The following is a 12,628-nucleotide window of genomic DNA, read 5'->3' as shown; positions in this document are numbered from 1 at the left end:
ACTTAGTAACACCCCCTTTGGCAAGTATCACAGCTTGTAAACACTTTCTGTAGCCAGTTAAGAGACTTTCAAATCTTGTTTGAGGGGATTTTTGCCAACTCTTCCTTGCAAAAGGCTTCTAGTTCTATGAGATTCTTGGGCCGTCTTGCATGCACTGCTCTTTTAAGGTCGATCCACAGATTTTTGATGATATTTAGGTCAGGGGACTATGAGGGCCATGGTAAAACCTTCAGCTTGCACCTTGTGAAGTGGTCCATTGTGGGTTTTGAGGTGCGTATAGGATCATTATCCTGTTGTAGAAGCCATCCTCTTTTCATCTTCAGTTTTTTTTATAGATGGTGTGATGTTTGCTTCCAGAATTTGCTGGTATTTAATTGAATTCATTCTTCCCTCTACCAGTGAAATGTTGCCCGTACCACTGGCTGCAACACAAGCCCAAAGCATGATCGATCCACCCCTGTGCTTAACAGTTAGAGAGGTATTCTTTTCTTGAAATTCTGCACCCTTTTTTCTTCAAACACTCTGATGCACCATCAATAACTCTCAGAGACGTGAGGCGAGAGATAGGCTTTTATTAGCTGGAAGAGAGAGCACTTTCAGCAGCAAGAGACCATCACACAACATCCTGGAGACTGAGGGAGGAGCAGTGCCTCCAATCGCCTTTATACGGGGATCTGTGGAAGGAGCCACAGGAGCTGTCAGCAGAGGGGGGGCATGTCCAGACTGGTATATGTAGTTCACCACATTCACCCCCCCCCCCTTTGTTTTAAAAGAGAGTCCCCATGGGGCGAAGTTTCTTACAAGTATATTTACAGGTTAAGTCTATCAGGTGGTCGAATCTGTCGCTGCGATCTACGTAGCACCGGAGACGGTGGTTGTGCTGGTTCCGGCCTGACTTGAGGTGTCAGCACATTAGGCGTCAGTGATCCCTCATGCATGTGCGAGGCGCCCGGTATGGGAGTGTTGTGAGGAGTCTGTGTAGGGCTTGGTGTGCGCGGTGTCAGGTGGGTATATACCTCGGTGGGTACAGGGTTCATAATTACCGAGGAGTGTTTGGGGTAGTGGTCTGCTGCTCCTGCGGGCTCCAGGTCGCGGACGGAGACTGTGTCCTCCCACCCATCAGGTAAGACCACGTAGGCATACTGGGGGTTCGCATGAAGTAGGTGAACCCTCTCAACCAGTGGGGAGTATTTATTTCTCCTGGCATGTTTCCGGAGCAGCACTGGCCCTGGGGATGTCAGCCAAGCCGGTAGGGTAGTCCCATGGCAGACTTCCGGGGAGAAGAGAATAGGCGCTCATGAGGGGTGGCATTGGTGGACGTACATAACAGGGAGCGGCTGAAGTGGAGTGCCTCGGGGAGGACCTCCTGTCAGCGAGAGACCGGCAACCCCTTTGACTTAAGGGCTAAGAGTGTGGCCTTCCACACAGTGGCATTCTCCCTCTCCACCTGTCCATTTCCCCGGGGATTATAGCTCGTGGTCCTACTAGTAGCAATACCCCTAGCCAGCAGGTACTGGCGCAGCTCGTCACTCATAAAGGAGGACCCTCTATCACTGTGGATATAGCAGGGATATCCGAACAGAGTGAAGAGCTTTTATGACGGACGTGGCAGTGGTATCGGGGCAGGGGATGGCAAAGGGGAACCGCGAGTACTCGTCGATTATGTTGAGAAAGTAGACATTGCAGTCAGTGGAGGGAAGGGGGCCCTTAAAGTCAACACTCAGTCACTCAAAGGGGCGGGTGACCTTGATAAGTTGTGCCTTTTCAGGACGGTAGAAGTGCGGTTTGCACTCAGCGCAGACTTGGCAGTCCCTGGTCATCGTCCTGATGTCCTCAAGGGAGTAAGGCAGGTTCCGGGCTTTCACGAAATGGTAAAATCGGGTGACCCCCCTGGGTGGCAAAGATGTGCATGGAGGCGTATAGCTGGTCGAGCTGTGCGCTGGCACACGTTCCCCGGGATAGGGCATCAGGGGGCTCATTGAGTCTGCCAGGCCGGTACAGGTATCATAGTTGTAGGTGGAGAGTTCTATTCTCCATCGCAAAATTTTATCATTTTTGATTTTGCCCCGCTGTTGGTCGCTAAACATGAATGCAACTGAGTGCTGGTCGGTCAGCAAGGTGAACCTTTTGCCGGCGAGATAGTGCCTCCAGTGCCTAATAGCTTCCACTATGGCCTGGGCTTCTTTCTCCACCGCGGCGTGCCGAATTTCAGGGCCTTGAAGGGTACGAGAGAAGATTGCCTCTGGCCTGCCTGCCTGATTGAGGGTAACAGCCAGCGCGAAGTCAGAGGCGTCACTCTCTACTTGGAAGGGAATGGTCTTGTCAACCACATGCATCGTTGCTTTGGCAATGTCCCCTTTAATGCGGCTGAAGGCCGCACGGGCCTCAGCTGAGAGGGGAAATGCAGTGGACTTGACCAGGGGTGCCTAATGTGCTGACACCTCAAGTCAGGCCGGAACCAGCACAAGCACCGTCTCCGGTGCTACATAGATCACAGCGACAGGTTCGACCACCTGATAGACTTAACCTGTAAATATACTTGTAGAAACTTCGCCCCATGGGGACTCTCTTTTAAAACAAAGGGGGGGTGAATGTGGTGAACTACATATACCTGTCTGGACACGCACCCCCTGCTGACTGCTCCTGTGGCTCCTCCCACAGACCCCTGTATAAAGGCGATTGGAGGCACTGCTCCTCCCTCAGTCTCCAGGATGTTGTGTGATGGTCTCTTGCTGCTGATAGTGCTCTCTCTTCCAGCTAATAAAATTGATGCACCATCAATAACTCTCGGAGACGTGCAGCGAGAGATAGGCTTTTATTAGCCTATCAAACGGGGGTTTTGATTTGCCTTTCTAGCAATCCTGCAAGCAGTTCTCTCGGAAAGTTTTCTTGGCCTTCCAGACCTCAAGTTGACCTCCACCGTTCCTGTTAACTGCCATTTCTTAATTACATTACGAACTGAGGAAATGACTACCTGAAAACGCTTTGCTATCTTCTTATAGCCTTCTCCTGCTTTGTGGACATCATTTATTTTAATTTTCAGAGTGCTAGGCAGCTGCTTAGAGGAGCCCATGGCTGCTGATTGTTGGGACAAGGTTTGAGGAGTCAGAGAATTAATAAAGCTTTGAAATTTGCATCACCTGGCCTTTCCTAATGATGACTGTGAACAAGCCATAGCCCTAACAAGCTAATTAAGGTCTGGGACCTTGGTAAAAGTTATCTGAGAGCTCAAATCTCTTGGGGTGCCCAGACTTTTGCATGCTGCTCCTTTCCTTTCTTTCACTCTAAAATTGTACAAACAAAAATAATACACTAATCTTGCTTAAAATGTTGAAAAGATTGTTTCATCTTTAACTTTGACTCTTGGAGATCAGTTCATCTTCTATTCACTTAACTATACACAGTAACAGAAATTTTAACCAGTGGTGCCCAAACTTTTACATGCTACTGTATATCTTATTCTAATTTGATGAACATCTCATTTGGAAAGTCTATAGATTCAACAGTTCAAAGTAAATTTGTTAATAACTTTATATATATGTTTGGCCAGTGGTGTAGTGGCATACTCACTGGACTTAGAGGTGAGTGGGTCCAGGTTCGAATGTGGCCGGCTCCTTGCATGCTTTCATGCTGGGATGAACGTCAAGCTAGCAACTCAACCTCATAAAGAGCAGACAAACACTAAAGAAATGGCAAGATGCTGCCCGATGCACCACATGGCATGGAGAGGAAAAACATGCGTGTTACTATATATAATTCAGAGATTCATTTTCTTGTGAGCATGCTCAATACATCCATAAGGGAATAATAACCAAAACAGAATAAATGAAAGACTGTACCAGCATGGGCATTCAACCAATATGCAGAAGACAATAAGCTCTGCAAATACAAAACCAGAAAGTAAGAATAATAAATAAATAAATCAGAATCGGAATAGGTTTATTATCACAGGCACGTGACGTGAAATTTGTTAACTTAGCAGCTGCAGTTCAATGCAACACATAATCTAGCAGAGAGAGAAAAAAAATAATAAATAAAATAATAATAATCAATAAACAAGTAAATCAATTGCGTATACTGAATAGATTTTTAAAATGTGCTAAAACAGAATACTGTATATTAAAAAAAAGTGAGGTAGTGTCCAAAGCTTCAATGTCCACTTAGGAATAGGATGGCAGAGGGGAAGAAGCTGTTCCTGAATCACTGAGTGTGTGCCTTCAGGCTTCTGTACCTCCTACCTGATGGTAACAGTGAGAAAAGGACATGCCCTGGGTGCTGGAGGTATCAAGAACATGTGATGAAGAGCCCTTGAAACGAGTCCCTAGGTTGTGAGAACATTTCAATGATGGGACAAGTGAAGGTGAGTGAAGTTATCCCCTTTGGTTCAAGAGTCTGATGGCTGAGGGGAAATAACTGTCCCTGAATCTGGTGGTGTGGGTCCTGAGGCTCCTGTGCCTTCTTCCTGATGGCAGCAGCAAGAAGAAAGCATGACCTGGGTGGTGGGGGTCCTCGATGATGGATGCCATTTTCCTGCAATAGTGTTCCATGTAAATGTGCTCAATGGTGGGGAGGGCTTTACCCATGATGGACCGGGCCATATCCACTACTTTATGTAGTATTTTTTATTCCAGAGGAATTGGTGTTTCCATGCCAGTTTGTGGTGCAGCCAGTTAATATAATCTCCACTACACATCTGTGCTTCTTTCTGGACTTATAGAATCACAGAAAAGGCCATTCAGCTAATGGTTTCCAGCACATTTCAGTGACAGACACTGGCTAACTGGCATTTGACTGAAAGGTTTTTGTCACTCTCTTACTTCAGTTTTCCAGTCCTAAGGCACCTTCCAACGATCAGGAAATTTTGGTGGATTATAACCAATCCATCCATTATCTCTGCAGCTACTTCCATCAAGATGCCTAGGTACAGGCCCTCTGATCCAAGGACGTTAGCCTTACCAATTCTTCATTTCCCATGATGAGCTCCTGAATCACATTCTCCAAGGAAATAGCATTTATTTTAGCCTCTAGAAACCATTACTCTGTGTGTGTGTGTGTGTGTGTGTGTGTGTGTGTGTGTGTGTGTGTGTGTGTGTGTGTGTCTCTCTCTCTCTCTCTCTCTCTCTCTCTATATATATATATAGTGGTTGTCGTGTGTACTGTGAATATATAGTGAATCTAGTGTATTGTACATAGCAGACAAGGTATATATAGTAGATATAGTACTCAGTGGATATATATTACTGCGATATATTTGTTATTTACTCCCATACTCATCTTTTCCATTTCTACAATTTTTGGTCATTCTTTGTTGCTTTCTAATTAAAATCCCTATCCACTGGCCTATCACTAATCTTCAAATATCGTATGACTTCTATCAACTTCCTTAGTTAGCCAAGGATGCTCATCATCTCAAGGGACTTCAGTCTCATTGATACAATATACCTTTGCTGAGATTTGTGTGAAATATCTTCTTAGATAACTGCTGCTGCTAATCTGTTATTCTACCTTTTAATCTACTTTCCCAGTCCATTTTGGCCTATTCTGTCCTTGCACCATTCTGATTTGCCTTTATTCCAATTTAGGACACAAGTTTCAGAAGCTGTTTGTCACCCACAGTCTGAAGGTGAAATTCTATGATGCCAAGATCTCTCTTTACTGTCATATTTAGAGGATCCTTTCCTGTGATATCATCCCACTCTCTATGTCATTGGCAGCAATATGGATCACAATCTCTGAGCGTCCTCCCAACCCCTCAGAATATTTCGTAGTCCATCAGTAACATCCTTCACTCTGAAACCAGGGAGGTAACGTGTGATGCCACAGAAATACCTATTGCTTTTCAGATTTATTATCACATGTACATCATATTTTTTCTTTGATTCTATTGCATTTCTTTGTTCTATAGTGAATGCCTGCAAGAAAATGAATCTCAGGGTAGTATATGGTGACGTATACGTACTTTGATAATAAATTTCCTTTGAGCTTTGAAACTGAAATGCGTTGTTTGCATTAACAACCAACACACCTGAGTGTGTTCTGGGGGCAGCCAGTGTTGCCGCACATTCTGGCGCTAATGTAGCGGGTCCACGGTGCCCAGCAGAACAGCACAGAACACAACAAAAGAGAGCATAGCAAACCACAAAACAACAACAGCAAAACATGCTGTTTTGTTTCTCCTTCCTCCTTCCTCCCAGCAACCCACACATGCACATACAATTGATAAGTTCGTGGCCTAAGGTAGACGGTGTCAATTTTAGAAAACCCAGCACATTTACTTTTCAACATAGTCTCCTCCGACATTTACACACTTAGTCCAGCGGTCGTGGAGCATACAGGTCTTGGACAGCTGGGTGATTGATAAGTTCGTGGCCTTAGAAGGCGATGTTATTAACTTCTAACTTTCTGCATAATCACTCAAAGAGTTGACCTGCATGTGCATGTAACGAGAGCTGTATAACTCATCGCCTTCTACCTTAGGCCACAAATTTATCAATCACCCATTTGTGGACACATCCTGGAGGTCCAAGATCCGTATGCTCCACGACCGCTGGACTAAGTGTGTAAATGTAGGAGGGGACTATGTTGAAAAGTAAATGTGCTGGGTTTTCTAAAATTGACTCCTTCTACCTTAGGCCAGAAACTTATCAATCACCCCTTGTAATATTTGCTCTTTGATTCCTTCCTATCCATTGCAGATGCTGTACATTGCAAGGCAGCATGTTTTAATGAGTTGGTATTTGGGGCCGTAGAAGAGGGGAGGTTAGCCAGTGGAGCATCCGGATACACAGCCAGATTTTCATGTCAGTACCACCAGCCCACAAACACCAATGGCAGCAGCTTAGTCCATAGACCAACATTTATTCTCTGGGCCGGGGGAAAAACACATTTATTTCTTTCAATGGCATCTAGCAGACCTTTTGCTTAAACCTTCACAAATGGTGGTGAACTAGACAGAGCATAAGCAATACATAAAACATAAAACAATCCAGCACAGGACCAGGCCCTTTGTCTCAGTATGTGTGTGCCAAACACAATGCCTAACTAAACAACATCTCTTCTCTCTGTATTTGATCTATATCCCTCCATCATACGTGTATCCAATATTCTCATAAACTGTCAGCCCCTGATGCTTCAGAAAAAAAACCCCCATAAGACCACAAGATTAGGAGTAGAATCAGGCCTTTTGGCCCATCAGGTCTGCTCCGCCATTTCATCATGGCTGATCCATCTCCCTCTCTCTCCAATCTCCTGCCTTCTCCCAGAATTAAAAATCTGTCAACCTCTGCTTTAAATATACCCAATAACTAAGCCTTCACAACAACAACTTCGATAGATTTATCACTCTCTTGCTAAAGAAATTCCTCCTCATCTCTGTTTTAAATGTACATCCCTCTATTCTGAGGCTGCAGCCTCTGGTCTTGGACTCCCCAAGTTTATTCAACCTCTCCCTGTAGCTCATACTCTCTAAACTTGGCAGTATACTAGTAAAACTCATCTGCACCTTTTCCAAAGCTTCCAAATTCTTCCTGTTACAAGCTGTTTAGTTTCTTCTGATTTCTCTTTAGGCCTTACAACCAACCAACGGCATCCAGAGATGTGAATGAGCAAATGAACGTGTGTCTCATTCCATGTATACCTGATTCTATGTTGTAGAATATTTATTTATTCTCATGTTTATTTATTCCCTGGCATGTAGGAGAATGAGGGAAGAATTGATAGAGGAATACGAAATTACGAGTGGTATAGACAGGGTAAATGCAAGCAGGCTTTTTCCACTAACGTTGGGTGAGACGAGAACTAGAGGTCATGGGTTAAGAGTGAAAGGTGAACTATTTAAAGGGTATATGAAGGGAAACTTCTTCGTTCAGAGGGCGGTGAGAGTGTGGAACAAGCTGCCGGTGGAAGCGGTGGACGCAGGTTCAATTTGAACATGTAAGAGAAGTTTAGATAGGTACATGGATGGAAGGGGTATGGACGACTATAGTCCAGGTGCAGGTCAAAGGAATGATGCCGAATAATAGTTCAGCACAAAGTGTTCTGAAGGGCCTGTTTCTGTGCTGTAGTGCTCTATGACTCCAAATGGAAATTGTGAACTGCTTTTACAATCCATTTCATCTAGTTCATGCCCCAAAACCATTCAGTCGTCTCTCCCAACAAAACAATCACCGTTTTTCCATTGAATTCAGGAAAGGCAAAAGTATTCTGGATCTGCTGCCTTAATAGTCCATCTCCTTCCAATTAGGCCTGCCTCAAGACAAATCTGTCCAGTCCTTTCCACAGTTAGTGACAAAACAAGTTGTGTGTACTTCTGCTCACCGAGGTACAGGAAAGGTATCATCAAAGACGAAAGGATGTTCGCAGGACCACAGCGTTTGACTTACAAAGGAGAGTCTGGGGCATGTTTCCTCTGTGTGTAACTGGCTAAGGGGTGATGCTGTGGAGGTTTATAAAATCATGAGGGGCATAGATAAGTTAATGGTTACAGTCTTCTCCCCCAGAGTAGGGAAATCTAAAACTAGAGGGTGAGGATATAGCTTTAAGGTGATAGTGGAGAGATTTAAAGGGAACCGGAGGGGCAAGCATTTCACACAAAGATGCTGGGTACATGGAATGAACTGCCAGAGGAAGAATACAGATGCCATTAAAACATGTAACAGTTCATGACGGGGTCTTCAAAAGGAAAGGTTTGGAAGGATTTGAACCAAATACAGTCAAATGAGACTAGCTCAGAAAGGCAGCTTTGGTTGCCATGGATGAGTTGTGCCAAAGAATCTGTTTCTATGTCTCTACAGGAAACAAAAGCTTCATAAAAGTTCATTAATTCCATCCACAAGGAATATTCTACACGTGGTGCTTGCGGAGTAATATCACTTAATTCCTAGCCACATTAATTACTCACATTCATATATAAATGCACCTCATTCATCATTTCTTCTCAACCTCATGAGAATCTCTTTTCCAACTATACATGCGAGTCACATTTTGGGTGTTATCTGTGAGTAAGTTAAATGTTAGGTACTATTTTAAAATAGTGGATTAATTAATGGTCATCACGGAAGTAAAGCACTGTGCAAAAATGTGCAAAGGTGATGCATCAATTAAGTCTTCTTACCTGAGTGACAATCGTCGAAATGTATTTCTCTGTGCTGAACACCCAACCATCCACACAGTGTTCTACTGCTGTGCCGTTGAAACCAGCGTCCTTGTCAATTCGGTACCTGAAACACTTGCTGTATATTTGCTGTCCATCTATTTCCTCCATCGGCAGCTGTAAACTTAGATTCATGAAAGACACATTTGAAGAGTTGTTCAGACGACAGTGATGTTGAGGGGTATCTGCCAGGAACACCATCGAAAGAGCTGAATAGCCATTTGGAATAACAATGCAACTTAGGGAAAGGAAAATAGTCCACTGGTAATACCCCCATTCTCCCAGGAAAGCTATCACTTCATCGTAACTTTCCATCTTTTTTTATATTATTTCTACTTTTCTGCACAGTTACCACCTTAACTTCCCGTGAAAACAGAAATAGTTGATCAACACAATCTTGAGAACATTTCCTGTCAGGGTAATCTCATCCCTTGTTTCCATAAAGAATACTCAAATTTGATAAGAAATTACACCATTTTAAGCATGTAACTTATTTTGAAACATTTAAAAAACTCATTGTAGGCTAATACACAAACACAGCCCTAGGTCTTTTCAAAGAGAACTGTGGGCAATAAAACTCTCAAAGGCTACACCGACAGCTAAACTACAACTAAGAATGTTCTTGGAAATGAATCAAAAGTCATGCACCTCCCACAGAATTTCTTTATGAGAACAAGAAATGATTAATTGGTTCATTAGTTCTGTCTGTCAAACCATGGCTACAACCCTTTACCAATGGGCAGTCCAGTTTATTTTGGTGTAATATTTCTAGCGTGTGAATGAAGCCAACAGCTGCATTCTTGGCTCAGAGTCTGATTGCCTCTGTAAGCTACATTAGAAACCCGTGTTAAAAGATGACAATCCCATTTCTTTCCCCTGCAGTGGTAATCATACTTTATAAATACGTACAATTCTGACAAATATTTGCAGAAACTTAATTTGAATCTAAAAAGTGCCCCCACACTAAACATTAAAATGGAGGAATTCAAAAGTTAATGCACATATCCAGTGCCCTCTGCACTTACCTTAATCACTTTTCCAGTTCTGATGAAGCATCCTTAACCTGAAATATACTTCCATACATTCCGTCCTTGTAAAAGGTTAAGGAACATCTTAGATACATGACCTTCTAAATTTATATCCTTCCAAGTAGTTAATGGGAGGAGGGAAAATTGTTGACACTCCAGTATTGACTTGTTCTTTGGCTTTCAGATAAAATCAGCATTGTGGTAAACGTTAAAGCTAGCTTTATTTGTGAGTAACATTTCCTGGAAGTTTAAATTAAGGGTAGGATATTTAAAGAAGACTTTTTAAAATCTTTTTTCAGACAGAAGGTAGTTTAAACTGGGATCTGATGTCCAGAAGGTCAAAGAAAATTATGTCACCATATCTACAGTGCTTATAAAAAGTATTCACCCTCCTTGGAAGTTTTCATGTTTTATTGTTTTACAACATTGAATCACAGTGGACTTAATTTGGCTTTTTTATACTGATGAACAGAAAAAGCTTTTTCATGTAAAAGTGAAAACAAATTTCTACCAATTGGTCTAAATTTGTTACAATTAATAAACACAAGATACTTGTTTGCATAATTACGCACCCCTTTCGAGTCTGTATTTAATAGATGCACCTTTGGCAGCAATTACAATCTTGACTCTGTGTGGATAGGTCTCTATCAGCTTTGCACATCTGGACACTGCAATTATTCCCCATTCTTCTTTACAAAACTGCTCAACCTCTGCTAGATTTGATGGGAATCATGAGTCAACAGTCCTTTTCAAGTCCAGCCACAAATTTTCAATTGGATTGAGTTCTGGACTCTGACATGGCCATTTCAGGACATTAACTTTGTTGTTTTTAAGTTATTTGTGTGCCTTTATGCTTGGGGATCATTGTCTTACTGGAAAACAAATCTTCTCCCAAGTTGCAGTTCTCTTGTAGACTGAATCAGGTTTTCTTCCAGGATTTCCCTGTATTTTGCTGCATTCATTTTACCCTCTACCTTCACAAGCCTTCCAGGGCCTATTGCACTGACGCATCCCCACAGCACGATGCAGCCACCACCAGGCTTCACGGTAGGGATGGTGTGTTTTTGATGATGTGTGTTGCCTGGCTTACGCCAAACATAGTGTTTCATCTGGTGTTTAGTCTGATGGCCTAAAAGGCTCAATTTTGGTTTAAATCAGACTATAGAACGTTCTTCCAGCTGTCTTCAAGGTTTCCCACATTGCCTCTGGCAGATTCTGTCTGAGACTTCATTTGGCTTTTTTTCCACCAGTGGCTTTCTCTTCACCACTCTCCCATAAAACTGCAGATAGAGAAGCTCACGGGTAACTGTTGTTGTATGCACAGTCTCTCCCATTGTAGCCACTGAAGCTTGTAACTACTCCAGAGTTATCATAGGTCTCTTGGTCATCTCTGTCACTAGTCCTCTCCTTGCACGGTCACTCTGTTTTTGAGGATGGCCTGCTCTTGGCAGATTTACAGCTGTGCCATATTCTTTCCATTTCTTGACGATTGCCTTAACCATACTCCAAGGGATATTCAGTGACTTGGAAATTTTCTTGTATCCAGCTCTGATAGTACCGATGTGCTTTTGTTTGCCGGTGGGTGGAGGGGGATTGTTGCTCGCTGCCACTTACATGCGGGAGTGGGAACTGGGGGGTGGGACTTCGGGGTTCTCACATTTAACTGTTGTTCATTCTTCTTTAGGGTACTTCTCTGTTTTCATGAATGTTTTGTGAGGAAAACGCATTTCAGGATGTATATTGTAAACATTACTCCGACATTAAACTTGACCTTTAAACCTTTGAACCTTTGACTTGTGTTTTTTCCATAACCTTTTCATGGAGTTGCTTGGAATGTTCTTTTGTCTTCATGGTGTAATTTTTGTCAGGATACTAACTCACCAGCACTTGGATCTTCTTCATTCGACTTTTAATGGCGGTTGGCAGTCCATCTTAAAGGTGCATTGCGGCCACCAACTGGACAGGGTGGGGTGCAGAGAATTAGGAAATAAAACCCCTACCAGTTCTTTATCAAATGAAAACTAAGTTACCCCATAGAACCCTATCGACTCTAAATAACGAAAGGCAATATTGCGAATTGAATTAAAATCACTTCTAGAACTTAGAAAGGTTTTTAACTAAAAACTGTGAACCCCCCAAACTAGTAGTGCAGCCTGCATTTGTTTTCTTTCCACCTTATCTGCTTCACATTGTAAAAGAATGTGTTCAACTGCTTCATAATGATGACATAAGCTACACATGCCAGAGTGATGTTTTTCCTCAAGATTTCAGCAATAATTAAACATAGTGTGCCAAATTCTAAGTTGAGTCAATATAATTCTTTCCCTTCTCATCTTAGCCCCTTCTCCCATCCATCCAACAGTTATATGTATTCTGTAAAGGTGACTCCCCTTATGCCCATTATCCCATAATTCTTGTCATAATCACCTACTTCTTAGCCTCACCAATC

The 12,628-nt window shown here is 42.9% G+C and overlaps 1 protein-coding gene across 5 annotated transcripts in view; it reads right to left on the bottom strand.

The window, feature by feature from the left end:
• Nucleotides 1–9,742, bottom strand: part of LOC132396633 (organic cation/carnitine transporter 2-like) — a 77,794-nt gene extending 68,052 nt beyond the window's left edge. For all 5 annotated transcript variants that reach the window (XR_009513052.1, XR_009513054.1, XR_009513053.1 and 2 more), the window contains exon 1: nucleotides 9,113–9,742. Coding sequence is in view for 1 of the 5 variants with exons in the window: in XM_059974342.1 (XP_059830325.1) it covers nucleotides 9,113–9,466 (354 nt within the window). In the remaining 4 variants the exon portion in view is untranslated. The remainder of the gene's footprint in view (nucleotides 1–9,112) is intronic.
• Between the last annotated feature and the right edge of the window lie 2,886 nt (nucleotides 9,743–12,628).

The sequence above is a fragment of the Hypanus sabinus genome, chromosome 7, assembly GCF_030144855.1.
Source record: "Hypanus sabinus isolate sHypSab1 chromosome 7, sHypSab1.hap1, whole genome shotgun sequence".
NCBI classification, from domain to species: domain Eukaryota; kingdom Metazoa; phylum Chordata; class Chondrichthyes; order Myliobatiformes; family Dasyatidae; genus Hypanus; species Hypanus sabinus.
The sequence above is the reverse complement of the archived record's forward strand: the minus strand, read 5'-3'. Positions and strand labels throughout refer to the sequence as shown.